General features: G+C 43.4%; 1 protein-coding gene across 2 annotated transcripts in view; it reads left to right on the forward strand.

The window, feature by feature from the left end:
- Window positions 1–17,982, forward strand: part of LOC134208718 (uncharacterized) — a 204,142-nt gene extending 186,160 nt beyond the window's left edge. For both annotated transcript variants that reach the window (XM_062684551.1, XM_062684552.1), the window contains 3 exons: window positions 4,030–4,590; window positions 15,568–16,891; window positions 16,957–17,982. In XM_062684551.1, coding sequence (XP_062540535.1) covers window positions 4,030–4,590; window positions 15,568–16,891; window positions 16,957–17,791 — 2,720 coding nt within the window. In that variant the 3' untranslated portion in view covers window positions 17,792–17,982. The remainder of the gene's footprint in view (window positions 1–4,029; window positions 4,591–15,567; window positions 16,892–16,956) is intronic.
- Window positions 17,983–26,005: the final 8,023 nt, after the last annotated feature.

Raw genomic sequence — 26,005 nt, forward strand, 5'->3', positions numbered from 1 at the left:
ATCACGCGTTGCGTTGGCGCATCTTTCCCAGCACTATGAAGCCGGTTCCCAGCTCGTTGGTGGTGCCACAGCTTTGGTAGAAGGTAGCCGCTCGATGCCCGCTTTTCCACACTTTCTGTCCTGTCCAGCAGATTTCCTGCAGCGCTACGACATCGAAGTTGCGAGGATGTAATTCATCGTAGATTATCCTATCGCAACCTGCGAAGCCTAGCGACTTGCAGTTCCATGTTCCAATCGTGATCCTTTATTCGTCGCCTAGGTTGTTGCCGATTGTATCGAGTCGTATTATCTTCTTTATCGTTCGTAATGGTTGTTTTTTATAGGTGGCTTATTGGGCCTGCACATTGCGTAAACCTCCTGTCTCGTCGGAGGGCCACTGTGTCAGGTCTGTTAAGCGTCCCACCTAGCCCCAGGACTTGGGCTTGTGCGCTGTGTTCGGCACACGGTCGCTTTGACGGCGCCTACTTGCGGAATGTGGATACATGCAATTTTTTATAGAAGTTTAACAGAGACCATTGTCAAAACCCACCACATCCTAGGCAGGCACCACCACTCGCAGATGGCCTGGGGAGGGATCGTCAAGCCCTTGGACATAGTTCCTGCTGCCCCCGGTAAAACACTAACAGAGAAATAAACAAAGTCGATGGGAATCAGACTTGGGCTCAAGCCAAGGATGGAGATCCTTAACGTTGTCCCCATGTACCTTAAAAGATGCTCAGAACACAAGAGTTGGTGTGTGAATTTGATCCCACTTAATGAATGCCACATGTACATGGGTGCTGATAAAGAAACCAATCCTAGTGTCGTTTAGCCTATGAATTGTGTAACTTTGTTTAGCTAAGTAATAGAGATTTGTTTTAGAACTTTTTATTTTTCATAAAACAAGTGGAGCTGTATCTCTCAAAAAGCAAGGTTGCTTTCAGTGTATCGTACCTTGGAGTAAGATAAACCAAAATCTGCAATCAGACACCTGATAAGACATCTCAGATCGTGTAAGGATTGGGAAGCGCCCAGGCAGCAATCGCCGTGCATGAGCCGAAATGGCCTCCTTACGACTATACAGAAACCCCCGCAGCTGATCCACGCATATTTCTGGCATGAGTAAGTTCAACGTCCATTGCATTCTCTCTTCAGGTTTATCCGAGGCCGTATCTATGCCGCTAATAAGTAGCATGGCATTTCAATAATTTTAGGAACGTGAGCATGATATGACGAGCTGATATGACGTGCTTCACCTATCTATTCCGTATAATCCGGGAAGTCTTCAATTCCGAACCTTCATAAAACATCCATGTTCAGACAACACATATCTGATCTCAAAAGTACAGCTGACCATTGCCCCAGTACAACCAATTTGAGCTTCATACTTAACTTAAACAAAAGATTATAATTCTAGCCGTACTTTAAAAATGTTGGTGTTATGAATTCAACAGTTTAGAGTCCATCAGCAAAACCTTTCCAAAAAGAAAAACTAAAATTTCTGCAGAAATAAGTTCCAGTATTTTTTAAATTATTTAAAGTTTCTGCTAAGTTCATTACTGCATAAATATATTACAAATATTCAAATTCTTTGCTTTTTCTAAACATTCTTTGCTATCATTTTCCATTAAAATTCCAATTTTTTATGCGATTATTCCCATTTTGGATTTTTTTTTTCGTTTCCTTGTTATTTTTTTTTATCCCCCTCCCCCCTCTGTTGTATTACGTGTTATACGAATACGTCCATAGATGCCTTTTCCCATGATCTAATTCTGCACACTTACTATGAGTAATGGAATACTATTTTTTTCAATATATGTCATAACTCCACTTGGTAAAAAAGCGGGATATTACTCACTGTATCCGCGTGCGGTCTGAATATTCTTTTTATATGGCGAGGCGTGAGCTCGTTCAAAAATTTATGTGATCACTATCCCTAAATTCTCATACCCCAGACATAAACCAACACAGTTGAGGCGGACAGGCACAACAAAATTTAATAGCGGCGCGATCACAGCAGCGGCGCCATACAAGTGAGGAAAAATTACACTTCTGGTTATTACGACCGAACCAGCATGGGTAGAAATCTTCTTGCTGCTGGCTGGTCGCTGGTCGCTTCCCTTTCCAGCGGTTATGCTAGCAAATCCGTTCGTGGTAGCATCGCATCACCATTATCACGTCGCAAAACATATCGCAACCGCATCAGTCGAAGCTTGCGCAGCGTGAGCTCATATTAGATTTCCCCACTGTCACCTTGCCGCCAATCTCCGGTCGGCTCTGCAGGAGACCAACTTCCCACGGTCAGAGGATAGGTATTTACGTTTGATTACTTACGAATGATGACCACGGAAAAAAAATGAGGGGAATCGTAAAACAGAGATTGAGATGGCTGAAAAAGCTATTACAAAATAACTGCATCGCTTAGGCAAACATGCTGGCGAATTCAGCAACCTACCGCGCGTAACCAGCTGATAGTAGCTGCAACGAGCAAAAGATCTACGAAGAGACGGCGCTGTTAAAAGTTCATGGGTTCATGCGGTGAAGGTGGAATTGTCTTGATACAGCAGTAGCCACCAAGCAACCGCACTGCCTGCCTGGAGATTGTAGCAACGGGATTCGATCATACGAAACGACACGCCCCAGTAATGCACATTCATGCCCACGCTGTATTAAAAACCGCAAAGATCGGTGCGGGACATAGGGAGAGGAGGCCTTTTGGTAGACCTATAAAAACCGCATCTAATGTGAACTATGTAAGTACAAATCAACCTACAAACGTAACTACCTGTGCTTCTCAACACATGCCAAAGTTATGCGAAATCGAACTCATGAGCAATGATCAATGGAGGTAGTTATTTATGCTGACTGGTTATTTTGCAGTTATTGCGACATAAAAATGACGGATCAAGTCAGATATCATTGTTCGTATCATCATAGAGAGAAACACATACGGGAGTTGAAACAAGATGAGTTTAATATGCAATAGTCCGAAAAATATAAAGTTGAAATTTGGACAGTTCCACACAATCCATGTTACATTATTTATACTTTTAACTTTTTACTTAATTTGTTGAGAATTTTGATTTTTACAACCAGCTCCATTCATCCATAACAATTATACTTTTTTTTTAAAGAAACGCAATTCGAGACAAATCAATCGATTTAAACCAATATTAAATATAAATTAACCTTTTACCAAATTATTCGTCTTTTTCTTAGGGAGTAAAAAAACTATTTCATGATATCGAGTCAGATTTTAAGAGCTAACTTTGCTCGTTTTTTGTTTCACACCATGTTCACAGAATTCTCATAAGGGGTCGTACACTTATTACGTAAGCATTTTTTCTGGTTTTTTTGACACCCCCTCCCCCCTTGTAAGATTTTTTTCATACAAAAGATGTTTTATTTATATGGAGCGTAAGATATTGACCGACCCCCCTTCCCCCCCTAAGTGCTTACGTAATATGTGTACGGCCCCTAACCAATCAATGAGTTCATACCGAAGTAAAACTAATTAACTATATAACACCTTAGGAACTGTATCCACCTACTGGCAAAAAATCGGCCGGTGCACATTCGTATCGAAAAAAATCTCTGTTGTACTGGTTTCAGGTGGTCAGACATTTATTCCAGATCCACGCTTTTTATCTATGGCGTGTGTGTGGCCTTTGCCACCTATGCTAAGACTACCAATCACAATCTTCTCCCACTTGGATACGCAATTAGCAATCGAAAAAATTACCACTTGAAAGCAACTGACAAAACACGTACTGACCAGACACCATCTCATCATGGCGTTCCCGCACCCCCTATCGTATCGGTTGACACTTCTTTGCCTCGTGGATGGAAAACTCCGGCGTCGATTATCGTAACGTTCGATAAGTTACGACCACTCGGATTGCACTTTTGTGTGTTCGGTCCCATCTGCTCTGGCACGGGCTCTGGAAAAGCAATTTCTTCACTCTTTCTTCCGTGCGATGATGATTATCTTAATGAAAGGAGAATTCAATTACTTATGACTATTTCTTTCTGCTTGTGTGTCTTCCCCAGGAGAAGCAGCGTCAACCAGAACAACTTCTTCGAATGGCTCAGGCGTCGTAGTGGTGGGCCCATCAGCTAGTTCCTCTGCCACCCCGCCCTCGGCAACCCGGCGTCATTTGAATCTTCCGTTGCTGCCGGTTCTTCCACCGAGATCCACTGTGCAGATAAGGCCAGAACCTCCCCCGCCATACTGGGCTCACTATCAACACCGACCGGTACTTCCTACGGCAGCTCCCCATCTGCGCGCCAACACCGTCCGCAGTAGCAGCAGTAACAGTAGCCAAAGTTCCGACAGTAGTGCGGGTTCGCGCAACGTTGCACCGCCTCTGCCACCATTATCACCGCCTCCGGCAAATAATGCGCAACGAGCTCCAATATCAGCGCAAGCCGTTCGACAGCAGCAACAGGTGGTGGTGCCACATCGATCCCATCGGCGGAATATTGTTGGCGGTGGCATTCCGGAACATAGGAACCCCGAAGGACCAGCTAGGCTCCATCGGTACAACATTGCACACCATCAGCAACAACAATTTCCCCAGCAGCGGTCACGGATTAAAGAGCACTTGTTGAGTGAGTAAAGCTTTTCTGCATACGCGGTATCGATTACCAAGGCAATGATGAAGTAAAATGCCTTCTAATATTCCCTTTATGAAAAAGGTTAAAAACTAGAGTGGCCTACATTGCTCACGATCGCATATCTGTCCCTATCTTTGCTTGGTTTTCTACTTTTCAGATGCGAGTGAGAAGGTTCGGAAACCCATAGTGTTAAGTTCGAATAACTTGTTTAAAGAAATCCTAAGGTGTAAATTTATGTCAAAAGTTCAGCTTCTGATTTTTAAGAATTTAACGGTTAAACGCACATTGGCAATTATATTACTGAGATGTCCAGGGAAAAAAGATGAATAATCTATATAAGGTACACTGGGGGAAGTGGAAAAGGAAAAATCGATAGTGCATGTTTGAATTAGTGTAAAACCAGTTTAAATGATTTTAATGCGTTGAATCAAAATGGGCTATCAAAAACAGTCAATTTTGCACCAACTGTGCAGAAATTCATTCCATTTTGGTCGCCTGAAATTAATAGAAACAGATTTTAAAATTAGGAGTTGTTTTTCCACTTACCCTAGTGGGATGGGGTAAGTGGAAAACCCATGTTACCTTGACCTTCAATAGTGATGAGTAGTTACATATAACTAAAATCAATACGATAATTGCTCTGAGTATCTTTTGTGGAATAATTTCATTACCTTAACGGAATAGATCCTCAAGGAATTCTCGTAATAGCTAGGGATGGCTGTTTTTGCCTTCTCGAACACTAAGTGTACGTAAAGTCTATATGTTCTCCCCAAAGATGAACTTTTTAAAGGAAAAATGGGACTTACAAGGTTATAAACTAATCAACTTATTTTAACGAATTGAGATGATGTCTGTATGTGCGTATTTGTATGTATGTGTGTGCGCAAAGCACGTACAAAATTATCAGCTATTCTTAAGCACTTGTACTTAACCAATTTGTTCGCAAAAAATTGCATTCAACGGCGAAACTTGTTATGAATAAAAATTAATGTGAATTATACAATATATTTACCTATCAGTGCTATTTTTAACTTTCTTATACTTTTTTTCATATGTAAAACATGTGAAAGGCATCAATACCGATAGGTGGATTAATCAGGCATTTTCTCATTTATATGAGTCCAATCACCACTGGAATCACAATGATAACAAAGAAGGAACATATTAAGATGCACAGCTATCGAAATAAACCCTGGAGGGAAGAAACAAATTGCGTAATTAGAACATTATCCACTTCCCCCGCAGTGTTCGATACCTGGGGTAAGTGTAAAATCTTTGAATTATTTGCTTTCTTGGTACAAACCACTACCAATTGAATGGGATTAGTTTAATTGTATTATAATAGTAACCTGTGATATAAATTCACTTGAAAAAAGAACAATTGGTGCAAATAAGAATTGATTTTATGAATGCAAAAATCAACTTTTTGCGAAACCTAAAATAACAGTTCAAGCGTTAACCGTGTTAGTGTATGTATTATACAAATTTCAACAGAGTATTAGTGTGAGCATCAAAGTATATTCTTGCATAATGTTATGATGTGGTAAAAACTGTACAGTATGTACAATTCAAATTTTTCGAGTCGATTTTTACACTTACCCCCTTTTTCCACTTCCCCCAGTGTACCTAAAAATACATAAAAATGAATTTCTGTCTGTCTGAACCTTATAGACTCGGAAACTACTGAACCGATCGGCGTGAAAATTTGTATGCAAAGGTTTTTCAGGCCGGGGAAGATTCTTAAGATAGTTTGAGACCCCTCCACGCTTTGTAAAGGGGGGCTTCCATACACATTAAACACCTATTTATTCATAACTCGAGATCTAATCAGAGAATAAATCAATTTTTGGCGAAACGAAGTTCGTCGGGTCTGCTAGTAATATAATAAACTATCAATTTTGTAGAACAACGACTTTTAGGGGAAACATTCACCCTTATTCTTGTTTACGGACGAACAATAATTTCGAACGAATGCGATTTGTTCGAACCGTTTCTCCATTTGATTTTGCTGGCGTAAACGTTCATACGTAAGCAAGAATATGGGTGATTGTTTTTATGAACGAAAAAGCCTGAAAATCATTTTAACATGGTCAAAACGTCAACGGAATCGCAATTGTCACAAGACTTTATTATTATTATTATTGTCTTTATTTTAGAGGCTTTCAGCCCTAGGCTGGCTCTTTCACAAGACTTGTAGAGCACACCAAGAGCTTCCGTTTAGCTGTTGTTGCGATGAAAATAGACGAAACGACTTGAGCCACAACGAAATTGTATCCGAATTAGCTGGAAATTTGACGAGAGGCTTATTTTAGCATAAGAATTGTATTGCCAATAATAAGAAGAAGATGGATAGACGCATCAAAAGTTTGATTCATAAAAACAGCTATTGCTCATTTATTTTCATTTCATTTATTTAGTTTACATCTAAACACTGAATCAACAATTTGACGCCACAATACACGGTTCGAGGCCGCATCTCTCCATCTTCGCATGCGCCCCACGCTCGCCAAGTCGTTTTGCACCTGGTCTGCCCACCTCGCTTGCTGCGCTCCACGCCGTCTCGTACCTGCCGGATCGGAAGCGAGCACCATCTTTGCAGGGTTGCTGTCCGGCATTCTTGCAACATGTCCTGCCCATCGTACCCTTCCGGTCTTAGCTACCTGCTGGATACTGGGTTCGCCGTAAAGCTGGGGGAGCTTGTGGTTCATTCTTTGCTGCCACACACCGTCTTCTTGAACACCGCCAAATATGGTCCTAAACACCCATCTCTCGAATACTCCGAGTGCTTGCAAGTCCTCCTCGAGCATTGTCCATGTTTCATGTCCGTAGAAGACTACCGGTCTTATGCACCTTCGTATTTCACGACTTACATTGTTACCAGCTGTTGGCAAGGATCAAAGTTAGACGAATTCCTCGACCACCTCGAAGGTATCCCCGTCTATCGTAACGCTGCTTTCCAGGCTCAGTTCCTCCCACAAGCATGTACTTTGTCTTTGACGCATTCACCACCAGTCCAACTTTTGTTGCTTCACGTCTCAGGCGGGTGTACAGTTCTGCCACCATTGCAAATGTTCGGCCGACAATGTCCATGTCATAAACGAAACAAATAAATTGACTGGATCTGTTGAAAATCGTACCCCGGCTGGTACACCCAGCTCTCCGCATAAAACCTTCTAGCGCAATGTTTAACAACAGGCACGGAAGTCCATCACCTTGTCTTAGTCCCCGGCGCTATTCGAACGAACTGGAGTGTTCGCCCGAAATCTTCACAAAGTTTTGAACACCGTTGCTTTGATCAGTCTGGTAAGCTTCCCAGAGAAGCTGTTCTCGTCCATAATTTTCCATAGCTCTACGTGGTATATACTGTCGTATGTCGCCTTGAAATCAATGAACAGATGGTGCGTTGGGACCTGGTATTCATGGTACTTTTGAAGGATTTGCCGTACAGTAAAGATCTGGTCCGTTGTCGAGCGGCCGTCAACGAATCCGGTTTGACAACTTCCCACAGACGTTGGAAGATGATCTGGGATATCACTTTGTAGGTGGCATTAAGGATGGTGATCGCTCGAAAGTTCTCACACTCCAGCTTGTCGCCTTTCTTGTAGATGGGGCATATAACCTCTTGGCCAACCTGAGCGTTGAAATCTCCTATGATGATTTTGACTTCGTGGCTTGAGCAGCTGTCGTACTCACGTTTCAGCTGCGCGTAGAATGCGTCCTTCCCATGCAGCACGCGCAACATCTTTCAAATAGCTGTTTGTTCCTAATAAATTGCATTGAAGACGCTGGCAATACATCGAGTCACATTAAAGCCACTTTCCAGTTTCAGAAAAACACAATGTTTCATTTCCGTTTAAGTGACGTTGCAATATGCCACGCGTCAGACTTCATGGTGATTTGGAATTAAATGTGTTTCATGTCAGGAACAAAACAGATAAGTTACAATATTAATAACTATTCGATTCATTGCTGTTACGATAATGTTTCTGATATGTTGCAAAACATTTTGAGCAGCTGAGCAGTATTTTATTTTTGACAGTCCCCAGTATGTTCCGTATAAGGTACAATAAAGTTACAAATGACTTTGTTGTTTATGTAGTGCACTTGTAGCAGAAGCTCCCAATAGAATTGATTGTGTGATGGTTATAATGAAAGGTTACAAATCTCAAGGTCCAGGTTACAAATCTCAAGGTCCATGGTTCGATTCCCGGTTGGTTTTTGTGTTTTTATTTTCGTTGTAGCGGCCATATGTTGCAAATAGGCTCCACCTCATGCGCTTTTTGTGTCACAAAGGAGTTCCAATTACGACGTGTAGTGCATAACTCAGACCATTAGTTAGTCACAACAACAACTGTGTTGTTACTCACTGAGAAACAAGTGGTGTTGCTTGGGATTATCATCATCAGTGCTTCCGGAGTATGGGCTATGGATGTTGATTATGCTGAAGTTGAAGACCCGGCCTTTTATCCTCAACCTGCACATTCTCTCATTGATCGGTCACCACCCGATCACGCGTCTTTGTATATCGCCCATTGCTATGAAAACTGTTCCCAGCTCGTGTGTGTTGCCGCAGCTCTGGTTATTATTTATTTCTTCAGACTAAGGCCGAATTCAGACTGGCCTGTGCAGTATATAAGAGTCTTCTCCATTCGGCTCGGTCCATGGCTACACGTCGCCAACCACGCAGTCTACGGAGGCACAATGGTCGGATTCGTCAAATTTCACGACATAAATCAATAACTCGAAAACCATCAGTGTTAGAGTTTTGACGTCTTCAGAAGAAATGATCTACAAGAAGAGATCTATTTTTGGTGTAAGTTGTCATTAGGGTGGCCCACCGCTGAATTTTTTTTGGAAATGTATTTTTTTACCCTTTTGAGTTAGGAGTTCATATAGTTCTACAAAGTTGTAGAAAATTTAATTCTGAGCATTTTCGCTTAATAAACATTTATTTTATCTCATATAGGTGATGTTTTATGACAAAATTACTAAATTTAGATAGGGTGGTCCCGAAAAAAATAGTTTTTAGCTACCACTTCCATCAATTCAGAATATTTTCAAAAACTGTCTTAGCATCGCTTCAAGGACTTTGGATGGCGCATCTTTTGGTTACATAAGATGGTTGATAGCTTCATTTTCAAGCATATTATAAGCGTTTTTTTATGAAAAAGTGATATTTTTCTGAGCATTCTACTGCAGCTAGTAGCAAATATTAGCAAAAATGTCAATCGTTATCTGAAAGTATACATGCAGGCCCATCAAATCCATGGTATTTCGTTTGTCCATCTTTGTCCACTTGTAGATCATTTCTTCTGAAGACGTCAAAACTCTAACACTGATGGTTTTCGAGTTATCGATTTATGTCGTGAAATTTGACGAATCCGACCATTGTGGGAGGGTCCGCAAGTCATCTCCCACCTGATCGATCCACCTTGCCCGCTGCGCACCTCGCCTTCTTGTGCCCGTCGGATCGTTGTCGAGAACCATTTTCACCGGATTACTGTCCGACATTCTGGCTACGTGCCCGGCCCACCGCATTCGTCCGATTTTCGCGATGTGAACGATGGATGGTTCTCCCAGCAGCTCATGCAACTCGTGGTTCATTCGCCTCCTCCACGTACCGTCCGCTTTCTGCACCCCACCATAGATGGTACGCAGCACTTTCCTTTCGAAAACTCCAAGTGCGCGTTGGTCCTCCACGAGCATCGTCCAGGTGTAGAGGACTACCGGTCTAATGAGCGTTTTGTAGATTGTCAGTTTGGTACGGCGGTGAACTCTATTCTTGCGGAGTCCAAAGTACGTACGATTTCCAGCCACTATGCGTCTCCGAATTTCTTTGCTGGTATCATTTTCGGCAGTCACCAGTGAGCCCAAGTACATAAATTCTTCTACCACCTCGATTTCGTCACCACCGATGCAAACTCGCGGTGGGTGGCTCACATTGTCTTCTCTTGAACCTTTTCCTATCATGTACTTTGTCTTCGACGTGTTGATGACTAGTCCGATCCGCTTGGCTTCCCTCTTCAGTCTGATGTAGGCTTCCTCCATCTTCTCAAAGTTACGTGCCATAATATCTATGTCGTCGGCGAAGTCAAAAGGCTGGACGGACTTATTGAAAATTGTACCACTCGTGTTAATCCCTGCTCTTTGTATTACCCCTTCCAAAGCGATGTTGAATAGCAGACACGAAAGACCATCACCTTGCCGTAACCCTCTGCGGGTTTTGAAGGGACTCAAGAATGCCCCTGAAACTCGAACTACCCACATCACCCGATCCATGGTCGCTTTGATCAACCGTGTCAGTTTATCCGGAAATCCGTGTTCGTGCATTAGCTGCCATACCTGGTCCTGATCGATTGTATCATATGCGGCTTTGAAGTCGATGAATAGATGATGTGTGGGCACGTTGTATTCGCGGCATTTCTGCAGTAGTTGGCGAATGGCGAACACCTGGTCCGTGGTGGAGCGTTCGCCCCAAAAACCCGCCTGGTACTGCCCCACGAACTATCTTGCAATTGGTGCTGGTCGACGGCATAAAATTTGGGAGAGTACCTTGTAGGCGGCGATCAGCAATGTGATTGCGCGGTAGTTGCTACATTCCAGCTTATCGCCCTTCTTGTGGATTGGACACACGACACCTTCCATCCCCTCCTGCGGCAAAACTTCCTCCTCCCAAATCTTGGTAATGACCCAGTGCAGCGCTCTAGCCAGTGCCTCACCACCGTGTTTAAATAGCTCTCCTCGTTTGCGCGTTCTCCCAGGTCCATCACCATACCTCCATCTTCGACTGCCACATCGCCATTCAGGTGTTCTTCGTAGTGCTGCCGCCACCTTTGGATCACCTCACGCTCGTTCGTAAGAAGGTTCAGGCTGTGGCACGTAGCCCTTACGTGAACGGTTTAACTTCTCATAGAACATTCGTGTGTTATTTGCGCGGTACAGTTGCTCCGTCTCTTCACGGTCTCGATCTTCCTGCTGGCGCTTTTTCCTCCGGAAAATCGAGTTTTGTCGGTTACGCGCCCGTTTATATCGTGCCTCGTTCGCCCTCGTGCTTTATTGCAGCAATCTCGCCCATGCTGCATTTTTCTCTTCTACTAACTGCTCACATTCGCCGTCATACCAGTCGTTTCTCTGATCCGGGGGCACCGTGCCAAGTGCAGCGGTTACAAATGGCGGTTCGAATACCTCTCCAGCCATCTTCAAGAGACGCTGCGCCTAGCTGCTCTTCCGTTGGGAGTGCCACTTCCAGCTGCTGCGCGTGTTCTTGGGCTAGTCTACCGTCTTGTAGCCGCCCAAGGTTGAGCCGCGGCGTCCAACTTCGACGCGTGTTGTACACCGTCGAGAGTTTTGAGCGCAGGCATACTGCAACGAGGTAGTGGTCGGATTCAATATTCGCACTGCGGTAAGTGCGGACGTTCGTGATGTCGGAGAAGAATTTACCGTCGATTAGAGCGTGGTCGATTTGGTTTTCCGTTTCTTGGTTTGATGATCTCCATGTGGCCTTGTGGATATTTTTGCGGGGAAAGAAGGTGCTTCGGACTACCATTCCGCGGGAGGCTGCGAAGTTTATGCATCGTTGGCCGTTGTCATTCGACACGGTGAACAGACTATCCGGTCCGATGACCGGTCTATACATTTCCTCCCTTCCTGCCTGTGCGTTCACCGATGACGATTTTGACGTCCTGCAGTGGGAATCCATCGTATGTCTGCTCTAGCTGTGCGTAGAACGCTTCTTTCTCATCGTCGGGTCTCCCTTCGTGTGGGCAGTGCACATTTATGATGCTATAGTTGAAGAAACTGCCTTTAATCCTCAGCTTCTCAGCTTGCACATCCTTGCGTTGATTGACTGCCACCCAATCACACGATGGCGCATCTTACCCAGCATTATGAACCCGGTTCCCAGCTCGTTGGTGGTGCCACAGCTTTGGTAGAAGGTAGCCGCTCGATGCCCGCTTTTTTACACTTTCTGTCCTGTCCAGCAAATCTCCTGCAGCGCCACGACGTCGAAGTTTCGGGGATGTAGTTCATTGTAGATCATCCTGTCGCAACCTGCGAAACCTAGCGACTTGCAGTTCCATGTTCCAAGCAATCGTGATCCTTTATTCGTCGCCTAGGTCTTTGCCGATTATATCCCTTCCAACAAACCTCCTGCAGCGCTACGATGCCGAATTCAAGGTCCTTGAGCACATCGGCGAGTATGCGAGTGCTCCCGATGAAGTTGAGAGATTTGCAGTTTCACGAACCGAGTTTTCAATTGCTCGTCCCTTTGCGCAGCAGTGGTCTTCGCCGATGGTTCCGGTCCGTACTCTCTTGTTGATTGTTCGTTGCGTATGTTTTTTTGAAGGCTGGCTGGATCATTGTGCACAGTTTCACTTAGATTCCCTTGCTGGGACTCGGGCGATGATCAGCCGCCCCTAACATGGAGAACAGACGCTGTTGTGAGCCGATCCTGACATGGACAACAGATGCTCAGTAATATTTGCACCTCCGGAGAGGAGAAACCGCCCCCTCCCCCCAACCCCTTTTCAGCATAAGACCATAATTCCCACCGGGGTTGGTTATCCGGTCTTACCTAAGGTTGCTCGTATCCCGGCCAGCACCACGAGGAGGTAGGGATAGAAATTGCTGGGTAAGAGGCTAAGGACCGTGAGATGGGGTCTATTTTATTCCTTCAGGTACGCGAAGTACCAATGGTACGCTTTACCCAGCATTTGCCGTGTTCAAAGTTAGTGCAATGTTGAACAATAAATTCGAAAGTGCATCACCCTGCCTCAGCCCGTCTAAGGTCACATACGAGGTTGACACTTCATCTGCAATCCGAATACTTGATTCCGAGCTATCCAACGTTGTACGTACCAGTCTTATCAGTTTCACCGGAAAACCATGTTCGAACATTATCTACCACAGCAGCTTTGAAATCAATGAACGGATGATGGGTTTGCAAGTTGTACGTACTCCCGAAATTTAATAAGGATCATCCGCAGGCTTAACATCTGGCCCGTCGTTGATCAGCCCTCACGAAAACCTACCTGGTATTCGCCCACGAAGGACTCCTCAAGCGGTCTCAGTCTGTTAAACAGGAACGCGTTCAAAAGGGTGATCCCTCTGTAATTGGCACACTATAGTCTGTGCCCTTTCTTATAGATTGAGCATATGAGGCCATCCAACCAGCCGGCAAGCAGTTTTTCATCCTCCCATGTTTTGTGGATAATATGATGGATTGGTTGATGCAGCTGCTCGCTTCCGTGTTTGAGAAACTTGACCGGGATCTCGTCCTTCCCAGCAGCTTTGCTGTTTTTCAGCTCGTTTAGAGCCTACTTTACCTCGTCCAGCGTTGGTGGTTCCACAGCTTGACCGTCGCAGACTATGTCCATCCTGCTCCTTATACATCTTCATTTTTACCGTTCAAAAAATCTTCGAAGTGCTCCTTCCACCTGGCTGCCACCATAGTCTTGTCTGTCAGCAAATTCCCCTCTCGGTCATTTCACATGGCGGGCACTGACGGAGTCTTATGCCGCACGTCTTTGACAGTTGCGTAAAACCTCTGCATATCGTTTCTATCCATGTTCTCCTGCGCTTTAGCAATCACCTTGCTGCCTTTTTTTCTGTGGTGGATTCGTTTCTCTTCTGCTCTTGTTACACGATATTGCTCTCTGTTGGAACGGGTACGAGCCATTCGACTCCAAGCAGCGCTTTTAAGCCTCGCTGTACAGTGCCTAACACTTCCTGCGCTGTTGTAATCACAGCTTCGTGGATATTTTCCCACAATCTGTTGACGTTGCCAGATCCAGTGACATCTCCTTTCCGCTCATCCAGCTTCTATTGGTACTGTTCAGCTACTATTTCATCTGACAAGCGTTAGATATTGAAACGCATCGTTTTGTTGTTGAAGCGTCACAAAGCTGGAAAGTCGCGCCCGAATTTTCGCAACTACAAAGTAGTGATCCATGTCAATGTTCGGACCTCTGAAAGACCTTATATCCTTAACTTTCTATTCCTATCTGAGTATTTTCATCCCCGACGACAATCTTTACATCGTGTGATGAGCACTTCCCGAAGGCTCTAATAGAACTCATCCTTCACGTCATCAGGCTTATTGAAGCTACATAATTGGTGGCATATTGCTGTGGATACTAAGCACGCCCGGCAACACGGCATACAAAAAAAAAAAACAAGGCAGGCTCAGCATGCGTGTAAACATTCAGTTTGAATGTAAACATGTGACGTAAGTACTATCTTCGCACATGCTGAACTGAGACGATGCTCTACGGTTTCAGCATGCTTTCTTTTGTACTATAGCATGTGGCGATAAAATATGCGTCACTTTTCAAGTGTCATTTTCCTTACGAGCCTACCTTGTTGTCTGTATACCGTGCCCCGGCAACAAACATCCCAAGTAACCAAAAGTTCCTGTAAGAGTACGTTTTTCGCTTAACCAGTTTCACTGAGCTGCTTAAGCGAAAAACGTACTCTGAACTTACTTGGTTACTTGGGAATGCGCGGGTGAGGAGCGGCGCCCTCTGTACAGACATGCGGAGGTCATTGCGGCTCATACGTGGTAGTTGTTGCCTGGGCGATATTCTTTTGAGCGGATTAACGTCACAGGGACCAATAGTTCATTGCGGATAACGGAAGTGATGCTAGAGCATCACTCAATTGCCTTGTGCGATAGCATAAGAGAGAGCCATTGTCGATAGTACCCCCTTGAAGTATTGCTCTATTGGGGGCGAGGGGAATCAGGACTAGTGTAAAGGGCTTTGATTTTAGTGGCTCGGGTAGAATCATTTATGACTTCTCGTTACCACCCTACATAAGTTTATTTTCGGGTGTCTGTTTTAAGATTTCTTTCTGTTTCTGAAAGCAGTAAAGTAAATCAGACGAATTTGGGATTTGTGTAGCATAAAAAAGCCTTTTTTTATTTCAATCTTACAAGAATTTACAAGCAACTATTTCCAATCTTCTCATCAACAGGTCAAGATGCATTCTGTCCGGATTTGGTACGTAATTGCAAGATTACAACTGACCCACAATACGGGCAAGACACCTCCACCCAGTCGCCTGAGCCTGCACCAATCGCCAGATCTCTCACATCTCACGACCAACCTACAGCAAACGAAGATCAGGACGTCTACGTAGAGATAGAAGAACTGAACCAAAATCTGTCCTCGGTCCACATTGCATCAGTAAATGCGACAAACGCAATTCCAAGCGACGTCAACGGAACGAAACCTGAGGATAGTACTACGGCTAAGAACACTGCGTCCATCTGTGATATGGGTCAAAACCTGAGCATTCGAAGGCCGAAGATTTCACTCACATGGGTCCTACGTGAACAAGCACAACAACAACAACAACAAGTTCCCACGCAAAATCAATCACAATCGGGAAGTCAATCAAGTGCTACTAGCAGTGAAAGTTATCGCAATCAGCATCAACACCAGCATCACCCATCGACTCATTCTCGAAGGTCCTCACCAGTTAGAACCATCCTTGCTAATGGCTCCGCTCCAACTGTTACTTCAGTTCCCAATGGAAACGTGCCAACCAGGAAGAAGTCTCGTGCACGAAGTAAGGAGCGACTATTTAGTGAAAAATACGTCAGCGATAACAATCTGACAGAGTACCATGCCGAGAAACAGCATAAGGCTTTTCAGGTTTTGAACGGTTCAGCGCCACCTTCAACAGAACACCACGCTAATGGAACCACGTATCATAATGGAATCTATCGGAAGAGTAATAGAAGCTACAGGAAAAACAGTGATCGGTTGAAAAAGAAGGAAAGGTCTTTGATCTACCCGAACCTTGTTCAAAGCGAGACTGTAGACATTCTTCTGAACAACAACAATAATAACAGTATTATAATAAACTTGAACCAGGAGGATCAACTGCTCAAGGACAAACCGGCGGCAATTTGCCTGAAGAACACCCATTCGGAACCGTCGCTCTACACGACTGTTTCAGAACCTTCGTCTTCAAAAAAACATCGCCACCGTCGTCGTCGGGAGCGATACCGCTCGCAACGGTTTGGCTATGAAATTCAGAACGTGGATGAGTTTCTGTCCAAATGTTCCCTCTCATCGCCAGGAAATATTCCGGTGGTGTTATCGTCGGCGGCCACCTTGTATCAAACGCGACCTGGCAGTTATCAAATCGAGATTCCACTGCCATTGGGGATGGTCGTCAACGCAGTGTTCAAAAACCAGAACTGGCTGTACGTGCAGACTCCGCACGCTGAGGAGGGCTATGTTGCATACGAAACGTGCCTTCCGCTGGGCATCCTACCACCAAACCAAAGGTAATTACGATTAACATTATTAATACTATTTCATGATCAATTTTCTGTTGTCTCAATAACCACAGATCCAGCTCAACGTCGAAGCCGACACCGTGCTGGGAATCGAACAAGGACGTGTTTCCCCGCCCAAGCGGTAACCTGACCGATAGCGAGAAGGAAATCCAACAACTACGTGGAGGAACCCGCTCAGAAGGTCGACGAACACCGCGCCTCAAGCGAGGTAGCAATAACAGTCGAAGCGCAGCGTCGATTACGTGCAACAGTGAGAAGTACCTTGATTCGTTGTACCTTCGGGTGGCGAACCAACCGAAGTCCATCGATTCCCAAACTCAATTTGCTCAACTCAAACTAACTACCAAGGTGCTGCAGAGTAATCCGCCGAACCAACTAGAGAAAAAACTGTCCAGTAACGGCAGTGAATACGGTCATCTGCAGCAGAAGCAAGCGACAACCCAGCAGAATCCGTTCCACCACCATCACCACCACAAGATTCTGGTCAAAAGCGGAAGTGGCAGCGGTAGCGGTGGAAGCGGTGGTTCCGGCGGCAGCAGCATTCTCAATGGTGGACACTACCATAAGACTGTCAAAGGCGCTAGCTATAATAGTAACAACTCTAACGGAAGTAACGGTAGCTGTAGTAAGTTAGTCAACGGAAATAGTGGTAGCAATAATTTGAGGGCGACGGCAACGGCCGCTGTTCGGCAAACGTTGCTAGCCATCACCGATAATTACTGTTCGGAATCGGTGAACGTCCAGAAGGGTGATGTGGTTACACTTCTTGCTTGCAAAGAGTACCAAGAGAAAGGGCTGCAGAATTTCAAACAGTGGTTCTTTGTGAGAACTCGCGACGGTCACGAGGGGTACATTCCAGCCGAGACCGCTGGGCATGGTTTTTTGTAGAGCTGTAAGCTGTAATTATTAGAATGGTACTATTAGAGTAAACAGTTGACTGGTAGAACAAGCGTTGTATAAATTATTAGTCGTGTGCTCGTATACTTAGGTTGAATATAATGTTGTTCTTAAGCGTTATTTGTTCACAACCAAATAATATCTAAATTATGCATGAAATAGAATCAAAAAATCTGGAAGAATAGATGTGTATCGATGAAAGATGACAATTCCCAAGGAGGGTGTAATAACGAGATCCGAAGACTTTGGTAGATGATATCCGCTTGATGCTCGCTTTTCCGCACTGCCAGATATAAGCTTAGAATGACCTCATCTTTAAGAAAAACTGATAAAATAATAGGCTTTTTTTATTCCTTTATTTATTTATTAGGCACTCTGTGTTACTTAACCGCTACTGTGCCGAGATCTATTGTGGTATACTGCTGTACAGAATCCACACAGAATCTATTTTTAGATTTCCATTTACCATTATTGTTGTCGGTGCCGTTTGTGTCCGTTTGTCCATGTCGTATATCCATTGATCGTTGCATTGTTCGGTTGCCATTTATCCGGGTTACTTTGGAAGAATGCCTCCGAGAAGAACAAGTTGTCAGTCGTCATCAGGCAACCGTGACGGTAAGGCACGTACCCCAAACGCTACCATATAGGCTGCGACTGACGAGGGTTTGGTGGAGGGGCTGGGAATCGAACCCATGACCATTCGCTTGTAAGGCGAACGTGTAGCCAACTACGCTACGGGACCCTCCTTAATAATAGGCTTTGTTCTAGAAATTTTAAAATCAAAACTCACTTGTTTTGTCCCATCTTGCTATTTATTCGCATAACAGTAACATTCCAAATTTTGATACACTTTTGCACATAAAATAAAAAATGCTGTCCAATGAGCAGCTCGAAGTAGCTCGAAGTTGTTCCCGTCCTGCTCGTTCTTTTTTGTCGACAAATGTCGACAGGATAATCTACGATGAATTACAGCCCCGCAACTTCGACGTCGTAGTGCTGCAGGAAATCTGCTACACAGGACATAAACGAAATTAGCAAGAAAAAGAGACGCAGATAGTTCGAGGTGCAAGGGAATCAAATATTACCTTGGGGTACCTTGGCAAATACTCCAGATAGACTTCCTCAGCTTTTTCCAGTATCTGTTAGTCTCTTTCGTATTTGTTTTGATCTGTGATTTTTTATATTCTCCGTAGTGTTCAGATCACCTACAAAATCGTAGCAATCGGTGAGCAAACCATTATTTATGTTGGTTTTTTATTTATTCTAGCTTAGTCCACGGTATACAGAAAACAAGGTAGGCTCGTTAGAAAAATGACACTTCGAATGTGACGCATGTTTTATCGCCACATGTTGGAGTACAAAAGTAAGCATGCTGCGACCGTAGAGCATCGTCTCGGTCCAGCTTGTGCGAAGATAGCAGTGACGTCACATGTTTACATTCAAACTTAATGTTTACATACGTGATGAGCCTGCCTTGTTTTTTGTATGCCGTGGCTTAGTCTATCTTATTTAGGGGGAAAGACGGCTTTGGCAGGTTTTGTTCTATTATTGTCAGGGGGGTTTTTGTCGACAAAATTTTATGAAATTTGGCCACAATATTCTTTGATATGCAAAGAATGTTTAGGCCAAATTTGAGCATAATCAGTCATAAAAAAACCCCTGCCAATAATAGAACAAAACCTGCCAAAGCCGTCATTCCCCCTACTACAAAAGTGTGCAAAAGCGGGAATCGAGCGGCTACCTTCTACCAAACTTGTGGCACCACCAACGAGCTGGGAACCGGCTTCATAGTGATGGGTAAGATGCGCCAACGCGTGATTGGGTGGCTGCCAATCAACGCACGGGTGTGCAAGCTGAGGATAAAAGGCCGATTCTTCAACTATAGCATCATCAACGTGCGGGAGACCTGACGACGAGAAAGAAGCGTTCTATGTACAGCAGGAGCAGACACACAATGGATGCCCTCTGCGGGACGTCAAAATCGTCATCGGTGACATGAACGCTCAGGTAGGAAGGGAGGAAATGTATAGACCGGTCATCGGACCGGATAGTTTGCATACCGTATCGAACGACAACGGCCAACGATGCATAAACTTTGCAGCCTCCCACGGAATGGTAGTCCGAAGCACCTTCTTCCCCCGCAAGAATATCCACAAAGCCACATGGAAATCACCTAATCAAGTAACGGAAAACCAAATCGACCACGTTCTAATCGACGGTAAATTCTTCTCCGACATCACGAACGTACGCACTTACTGCAGTGCGAATATTGAATCCGACCAATACCTCGTTGCAGTATGTCTGTGCTCAAAACTCTCGACGGTGTACAACACGCGTTGGAGTCGTCTATGGTCGTCCGCCGTGGATAAACATTGGGCGGCTACAAGACGGTAGACTAGCCCAAGAATACGCGCAGCAGCTGGAAGTGGCATTCCCAACGGAAGAGCAGCTAGGTGCAGCGTCTCTTGAAGATGGCTGGAGAGATATTCGATCCGCCAATGGTCCCACCGCAACCGCTGCACTTGGCACGGTGCCCTCGGATCAGAGAAACGACTGGTATGACGGCGAATGCGAGCAGTTAGTTGAGGAGAAGAATGTAGCATGGGCGAGATTGCTGCAACACCGCACGAGAGCGAACGAGGCACGATACAAACGGGACCGGAATAGACAAAACTCGATTTTCCGGAGGAAAAAACGCCAGCAGGAAGATCGAGATCGTAAAGAGACGGAGCAACTGTACCGCGCTAATAACGCACGAAAGTAGGGACGATCCGATACTTCCGATATATCGGAATATCGATATTTTTGTTTCGATATCCGATATTTTTGTATCGATATTTTGCTTTCAATATATTGGTCATATCAATATTTTTGCTTTCGATATCGATATATTGAATCATAACAAAGTAACAAAAATAAAAATTGCATTCTATTTTGTTATACCATTTTGACTCATATTCCGAACACTCGATTTAAATGGCCATTTTGGCTTTATTCGTGTAATTCTCTCCATAGGATCTTGAATTCATTTGTAATCTTGATCCACAGAACTGAAAACCGATGGAATTTTTAGTTTTAGGGAGCCAAAACGCCAATGTTCGGAATATGAGTCATGTTCGGGATTTGAGCCAAAACGGTAGAAAATAATAAACCATTAAAATACGGATCTGAAATACCGTATTGTTAATGGTTTTGAGGACTTTTCTCGATAGCGCGGATGGTGTGAGGTGTGCGCTGCCATCACAAATAGTTCTGGCAACTCGACACTTTACATTGACCTGCCGTAGTGCAACATTTGTCATACCGCTGATCCTTGAATCCTTAAGCGAATTCAGTTATATATTGGACGTGTTCCTATGATAAATTAGATAAATTAATTTTAGAAATTAGTAAGATATTTGATGAAATGGGAATTTAGAAAAATTGGAAAACATATGAAAATTTCCTTCAAATTACTGCCCAGTAGGAATTAAAGAGAATTTCCTCAAAATAAAGCTCAAAAGAATTTCTTTTTTCAGTTAATAATATTTCAATGGAATGGATTTTATGAAAATTCCGAACTTTCCGTGGAAGTTCTGAAGAGAGAATTTTCTGTTGTCAAGAATAACAGAATAAACCGAGTAGAAATTCAGAAAAAAAATGGTGGAATTTCAGCAAAAATCTCGAAACTTCAGTTAATTTTTTTCGAGGGAACGGGATGATATAGTGAGAGCTGTATCCTGCCGAAAACGCCGCCGCTACCGGTTGAAACTACGACGAACGCTGCCGCCGAACTGGCACCACGGCTGGCACACTCTAGAAGCAGATTTGATTGATAAGGGAAAAAAGTAATTTCTAATAATTATGGTAAAGGGGAAACACGGTAATACGATAATAATTGATTAACTACAACAAATACATATATTCTGAATTATGTTCATTTTTGAAATATCATATGATTGTGCGATATATCGATATTTTTATTCCAATATATCGGTGATATCGATACTTTGATTCAGTTATCGTATCGAATCAAATATCGATATTTTGAAGTATCGGAACTTCCCTACACGAAAGTTCTATGGGAAGTTAAACCGCTCACGTAAGGGCCGCGTGCCACAGCCCGATATGTGTAAGGACATAAACAGGAACCTTCTTACAAACAAGCGTGAGGTGATCCAAAGGTGGCGGCAGCACTACGAAGAGCACTTGAATGGTGATGTGGAAGACAACGGTGGCGGTATGGTAATGAACCTAGGAGCACGCGCGCAGGACATGCGACTGTGAGTGTCTCATCTACAAGAAGGGCGATGAGCGGAATTGTAGCAACTACCGCGCAATCACATTGCTGAACGCCGCCTACAAGGCACTCTCCCAAATTTTATGCCGCCGACTAACACCAAATGTAAGAGCGTTCGTGAGGCAGTACCAGGCGGGATTTATGGGTGAACGCTCTACCACAGACCAGGTGTTCGCCGTACTACGTCTGATATTGCAGAAATGCCGCGAATACAACGTTCCCACACATCATCTATTTATCGACTTCAAAGCTATATATGATACAATCGATCGGGACCAGCTATGGCAGCTAATGCACGAAAACGGATTTCCGGATACTCTGATACGGTTGATCAAGGACGATGCGTGCGTAGTTCGAGTATCAGGGGCATTCTCGAGCCCCTTCGAAACGCGCAGAGGGTTACGGCAAGGTGATGGCCTTTCGTGTATGCTATTCAACATCGCTTTGGTTTGGAGGGAGTAATACGAAGGGCAAGGATTGACCTGAGTGGTAGGATTTTCACGAAGTCCGTCCAGTTATTTGGTTTCGCCGACGACATTGATATCATGGCACCCCAAGTAACCAAAAGCTTCACTGAGCTGCTTAAGCGAGAAACGTACTCTTAAAGGAACTTTTGGTTACTTGGGACGGAACTTTGAGAGGATGGAGAAAGCCTACATCAGACTAGTCATCAACACGTCGAAGACGAAGTACATGATAGGAAGAGGCTTAAGAGAGGTCAATGTAAGCCACCCACCACGAGTTTCTATCGGTGGTGACGAAATCGAGGTGGGTGAAGAATTCGTGTACTTGGGCTCACTGGTGACCGCCGATAACGATACCAGCAGAGAAATTCGGAGATGCATCATGGCAGGAAATCGTACGTACTTTGGACTCCTCAAAAAGCTTCGATCGAATAGAGTTCGCCGTCGTACCAAACTGACTATCTACAAAACGCTTATTAGACCGGTAGTTCTCTATGGACACGAGATCTGGACGATGCTCGTGGTGGACCAACGCGCACTTGGAGTTTTCGAATGAAAAGTGCTGCGTACCATCTATGGTGGGGTGCAGATGACGGATGGTACGTGGAGGAGGCGAATTAACCACGAGTTGCATCAACTGTTGAGAGAACCATCCATCGTTAACACCGCGAAAATCGGAAGACTGTGATGGGCCGGGCACGTATCCAGAATGTCAGACAGTAATCCGGTGAAAATGGTTCTCGTCAACGATCCGACGGGAACAAGAAGGCGAGGTGCACAGCGGGCAAGGTGGATCGATCACAGACACACTCCGGCCTTAGTCTGGTAATAAATAAATAAATAAATCTGAATGGGCGACGTATCATAAACTTAAACTTAACACCACCAAAAATAAAGCCCTATTTATTACAACGAGTGTAAAGAATGAACCACTTAAACCATCTCTTATAAAAAATGGAACTTCTATTGAATATATAGACCATGCTACAAGTTTAGGAGTCATTTTGCAGACTGATTTTTGCTGGAATAAACACACAGTACACAATAAAGCACAGTACGGTAAAATTTATTCAACTCCACGAACACTTTATGCTTTCAAATCAAACTTTAGCAAAGATATAAAGATGAAAATGTACAAAAGCCTTAATCCCCCCTCCCCTTTTCTTAGCATGTGATGCTACACTGCCGTAATCTGAGAAAGTGACGTATACGCCATTTTCTAAAAATGGTGTTATCGAGTAGTAATCGTCGAGCTCTTTTACAGAAAAATGGAAGACATGCATATTGTAATTTGGCGCCTACGTCACTTTCTCAGATTACGACAGTACAGCTTTCGCATCAAACAGATTGAGAATCGCTATGAACGCATGCATTCGCTATGTCTTCAATCTTAATCGTTACTCCATGCAGTGTATCACACTGTGACGCCGGTGACTTACGGATTTTTCGGATGTAGAAAACATACACTGTAGAACTGTGGTCTAGAACTAACTTTATTACTAATGCTAAGCCGTATATATAAATGAATGTACAATATATTCTACCTGATTTTGACTCATTATCTTTTGGGTCCCTTTCTTATTATCTCTACTTTGTTATCGCCGCCACTATCGGTGCGTCACTATTTTGTTACAATTTATGGGTCTCTTTCTTGGTCCTTCGTAGAAGATTAGTTTATGACATAATTGTCTCAGGTAGCAGAGAATTATCAACTATGCGCATATTGCAACTAACAATATGCCATGCGGTGCGCTGTATAGCTTAACGAAAATGACAACTTGAGTTTGAAATGCAAATTGATTGATTCGCGTTCGTTACATTCCGGACCCCGTAAATCTACTAGATTTACAATAATAACTGTCGATAAGCGATTTATTACTTATTATGAAATGATATTGATATTGTCTTTTTACTTAGGACTAGACATTTGTGTTGAGTTTGGTATACACATTTCCTCTATACAGGTTCATTTCTGTTTCTTCTGTTTCATGGTTTGGTTGTTGATTCTCTTCTGAACATCTATTATTTTCCATTTTGTTTACCGTCTCCTTCTAATGTTTTTATGCGACAAAAATTAGTTAATGAGTCCCAGAATGATGCTATTAGTTTCCAACTGAAACCATAGATGTCATATAATATCTGACTATGTATGATTGTATCAACAATAAATTTTAAACCTCGAGCGAATAGGTAAATACCGATGAATGTTGACGTAGTGTTTCCCAACCATGTGCTCCAAGACAACACTTTGTTCCAGTACTTATGTATTGCACCATCAATTATTTTCTCAGATAATAAAGCATCAAATCTAAAGCCTTGAGTATTAGGATTTTGTCCAGCTAAAATTTTATAAACTACAGAAGATGCTACACGTCTTTCGCCTTGTTCATATATCATGTTCCTCATTTTGACCAAACTGTTGGAATCATAAACCCCACTCTCCATTAAGTTTGGCAATGGCGTGTATGACCAGCTGGTAACAATATCAGTTGATAGTTTACTTGGCGCAGTGGTTTCTCGTAATCTTCCATCTGTGGTATACCATCTGCTCCCAAATTTGAATTTGGCAGGAAGTAGAGGAGTACACTCTATTTCTGTTCCTAATGTTTGTAAAACGCGTGTAACTGGAGCTAAAAACATTATTGTAAAGAACGGGAATTTCTTGATAACATTGCTCAGTAAATCTTGGTGTAATGTAAACAGGTTTACACTCCAAAACGTGCAAAACTTCGCCAGCGACTACTGCTGTGTAACCATTTCTCTTCGTTATGCTGCTGACGAATTCATTCAGGGTTAAGCCTAGCCAGTGTAAGCTTAGTTTCTAAAGAACTTTATCTAATTTACACATTTCAGCCATAACCATATTGTAAATATCATTTAAAGATTGACCAATGTAACTTTCTACGAGAGTAATTTTGGAATTAAAATAAGTAAACAAATCCAAATTTTTTCCACTGTTTGCTTTTCTTGTAAATGGAGATCTAATACTCTGTGTTTCAATTATTAAAATTCTAGGATGATCAGTAGTAAATCCGTTGTAACCACAAATGCGAGTATCTTCTCGTGTTTTGATCGAAAATACTTGCGTTTCTGAAATAGTGCTGTAAACTACTGAATGAGTTTTCTTTATATTACCCTCTAAACTTGTAGTTTTATTGACAAGTCCTTCATAAATTACTTCAAATTCAGTTGTTTCACAGGACTGATTCAAGTCTACATTCCAGGTCAAATAACCTTCTTCGGAATCTAGACATGTTCCAATCGAATACGTACACATTAAACCATTTTTCAAAAATATCTGATCATTTTCAAGGTCAATATTTGCAATATAATCGTATAGAGCAATCTCGTACTCATAATAAACTAGTGCCCCAGTCCATGTATAGAATGGTGTACTATATGTGCCTCCGTTGCATGAATTTCCAGTCACGCTACCTACAATAAGCGTTTCACCTTGTAGTG

This window comes from Armigeres subalbatus, chromosome 2, assembly GCF_024139115.2.
Source record: "Armigeres subalbatus isolate Guangzhou_Male chromosome 2, GZ_Asu_2, whole genome shotgun sequence".
Lineage (NCBI taxonomy): Eukaryota > Metazoa > Arthropoda > Insecta > Diptera > Culicidae > Armigeres > Armigeres subalbatus.